General features: G+C 40.1%; 1 protein-coding gene across 1 annotated transcript; it reads left to right on the top strand.

Annotated features, from left to right (window-relative positions):
- Positions 1–551: 551 nt before the first annotated feature.
- On the top strand, positions 552–1,782 carry LOC147459673 (uncharacterized). Its single transcript, XM_086509879.1, has 8 exons — positions 552–573; positions 652–740; positions 834–930; positions 1,022–1,051; positions 1,101–1,124; positions 1,197–1,267; positions 1,367–1,419; positions 1,749–1,782. The coding sequence occupies exons 1-8, from the start codon at positions 552–554 to the stop codon at positions 1,780–1,782; spliced, it is 420 nt and encodes a 139-aa protein (XP_086366005.1).
- Positions 1,783–2,927: the final 1,145 nt, after the last annotated feature.

Genomic DNA, 2,927 nt, shown 5'->3' with positions numbered 1-2,927 from the left:
ATATTTTTTAATTTGAAAGATATTCTTGGGGCTTTTTCATGAACCAGGTGCAAATTACAAAAGAGTTTCATTCACAGATGCATCCAATTAAGCTATCACTTTCTGAAGAAGAGCTCAAAAAGGAAGAGGAGAAGGTCATAAATGACCTCTCTAACAAGTATGGTGATAGAGTTGGCAAGGTCTAATGCAGACTCTACCCTTTCTTAATTGCATATTTGTGTTTAGGGTTGGTTTGTTGAAGTTAGCTTAATATTTGTTTTTAGATTCTGAACATTGTTGATCCTAACCTTGGGGATGCATGGATGGCACGGGTGTTAGCCTTGAAATGGGGTCCAGATTCTTAGGCATCCATTGAGAAGCTAAACATGATAGCTCAGAATGAGGCTAGTGTGGATATAAAGATGTTTTTAGGTTTCATTGCTTGAAGCAATATTATGAAGAAGTCAAGATTGAAGCTCGTGTCTATCTCTTTCCTATAGAGACTACATTAGAGTCTAGAACTAAGGATGCAGACATGCAAGCTTTAAAGAAGCAGGATTTCTTATTGTGGGATGGACAGAGAGTTCTATATAGGTATAATATAATTCTTGCAAAATAAGCTTGTATTTTATTTTTTGTTTGCTACTTGAATATATTCTTTGTGTCCTACAGGTACTTTCTATATCTTTTGTCCACCCACTGCATTACTTCCATTCCAGTTCTTTCAAAGCTGTGGGTTAATGCTTCTAGAGGAGATGGCTGTATGTACACTGACAATATGCAACATATTACTGGTTGGGAGCGTGAGCATTTGTCCATGGTGGATAGACATGTCACCCGGCCATTTTTTGGAGCGTGAGAAAGAGTTGCACAAAGCAATGCATGGAGCTAGGGTTGATCTTCCACCTCCGCCATCGAATGGCAATGTTCACCAAGAGTCTTTGATGCAAAGTAAGTTTTTGTTGGCATTGAACATGGAATTTAAACCATTAATGTGGATTATGCTTACCAAAATTTTGAATTCAATAATATTGTGGTAGAGCGACGATCAATTTTTGCGGGGAAGCGACATGTCGTTAATGTCAGCACATCTAGTTTACCAAGTGGAGCGGGCTATATAGCGGTTAATCCTTTGGCTTCACATGGTGAGATTAAGAGTTGTGACTGCAATGTGTTGTATTTTTTTACATTTTGTAATTGCATCTATCTTTTTGTAGATGGCTTGATAGACGTTGCTAGACACGACTCTAGCTTTGTAGAAATTTTGGACGATATTGCTCCAACCTTTGTTATGATAACTATGCATATTATTTAGTTTGTTTAGCTTGCTATATGCGACTCATTGTTCTAAGAGCAAGCTTCAAATTCATTGACTTAAACTTTTGTAGGTTTGGGTGGTCAGACTCTTAGGAGATCACTTTGCTTTACATATGCATCGGAGGTTTCGATGGCTCACCCTAGCATTGGTTCAGAGGGTCGGAGCTATGCTTCAACTCTTGACTACATAGTTGTGGCAGCAGATTTTAGAGCAGGCATTCGCCCGCTCGCTTGGATACCTGTCCATGAGCACCTTACACGATCTCGCTCCGAGGGGGCCTGTTATACTCGTGGTGGTAGGCCTGTCTCATGGGCTGCAGACTTCATCTTCCTCGACTTGCCATTTGGTGGATCACACATCACCTCTGACACTGTGCCGCTTTGGGATATTTGCATTGAGGAGCATGTTCGATCGGGTGTTCACCTAGCACATTCTATTATGGACGACTCCGGTTGGTTGCTTGTTATGGCATCTGTAGTTGGTGAGTACATTCAATGCTTTGCATAACACTACAAGTTTATAGAGTTTTTTAAATTTTCCATATTAACCGTAGGAGGTAGTATTGATGGCTGGAGAGAGTTTGTCGGGCTTCACAGTTGATAGTGGATCGCCACATTGTTGTGCTTTATCACTGTGCTTACGGATTTGCTGAAAGTGTTGGTGGTCGCTCTGAGGTATTTATGGGCTTTAAGTTCACCGAAAGAATGATTTTTCAATTGACATAGTCATGATTATGTTTGTTTTCATCTTTCTTGTTGTAGTGTCATTTCTCAGTATTGTTCATGATTCATCGAGCGGGCTCCAGACCCCCTTGCTATGTTGCAGAGAGTACTCCACTTTTCCATCATTTGGGATTGCAGCCTCTTGACTCCTACATGTTGCACTATCTCCCTGAGACATCGCAGGCTAGATCTTCAGTGGGGGAGACTTGGCGTGGCTTCATGCAACGGAGTCATGCATTCATTGCCTGCTTTGTAGAGCTTTTGTGTCGACTTGGAGGTTTATGTATAGAGCTTGGTTGTGGCACTGCACCAGTTTTGGCAGCTTGTTTGGCTACAGGTCGTGTTTGTGCTTCGGTGGATAGTGATGATGCCATCATAGTAGGATATGTGCAGCCTTTACTTCACTCTAAAAAGCGGAGTCGAAAGGAGATATCTACCACCGTTGATTTGGAGGGTGAAGAAGACATTCCATCTAGTGTCTACCCATTTGATGACTAGTGAGCACTTCTGTTTCACTAGAGTTAGCATCACATGGTTTTTATTTGATTTGTAGAATGAAGTTGACATTCCATCCAGTGTCTACCCATTTGATGACTAGTGAGAACTTTTATTTGAGTAGAGATAGCATCACATGTTTCATTTTTTATTTTGCATTCACGTATTGGTATCATTTTTTTTTAGATGTGGTTTGCATTGTGTAATATTTTGTGTCTAATCTTTGTAGAGGGTTGATATTGACATTATATTCTCTTTTTGTGGTTTGCATTGTGAAATATTTTGTGTTTGGACATTTATAGAGTATTGGTATTGATATGTTCTCTTTTTTATGAAAGTGTTTTGCCGGTGTATGCGGAGGAGACAACCAGAACCATGGTTGCTGATGACATAAGATACAATTATGGCATTCA

The sequence above is a fragment of the Adiantum capillus-veneris genome, chromosome 4 (genome assembly GCF_014529385.1).
Source record: "Adiantum capillus-veneris isolate H3 chromosome 4, ASM1452938v2, whole genome shotgun sequence".
NCBI classification, from domain to species: Eukaryota; Viridiplantae; Streptophyta; class Polypodiopsida; order Polypodiales; family Pteridaceae; genus Adiantum; species Adiantum capillus-veneris.
The sequence above is the reverse complement of the archived record's forward strand: the minus strand, read 5'-3'. Positions and strand labels throughout refer to the sequence as shown.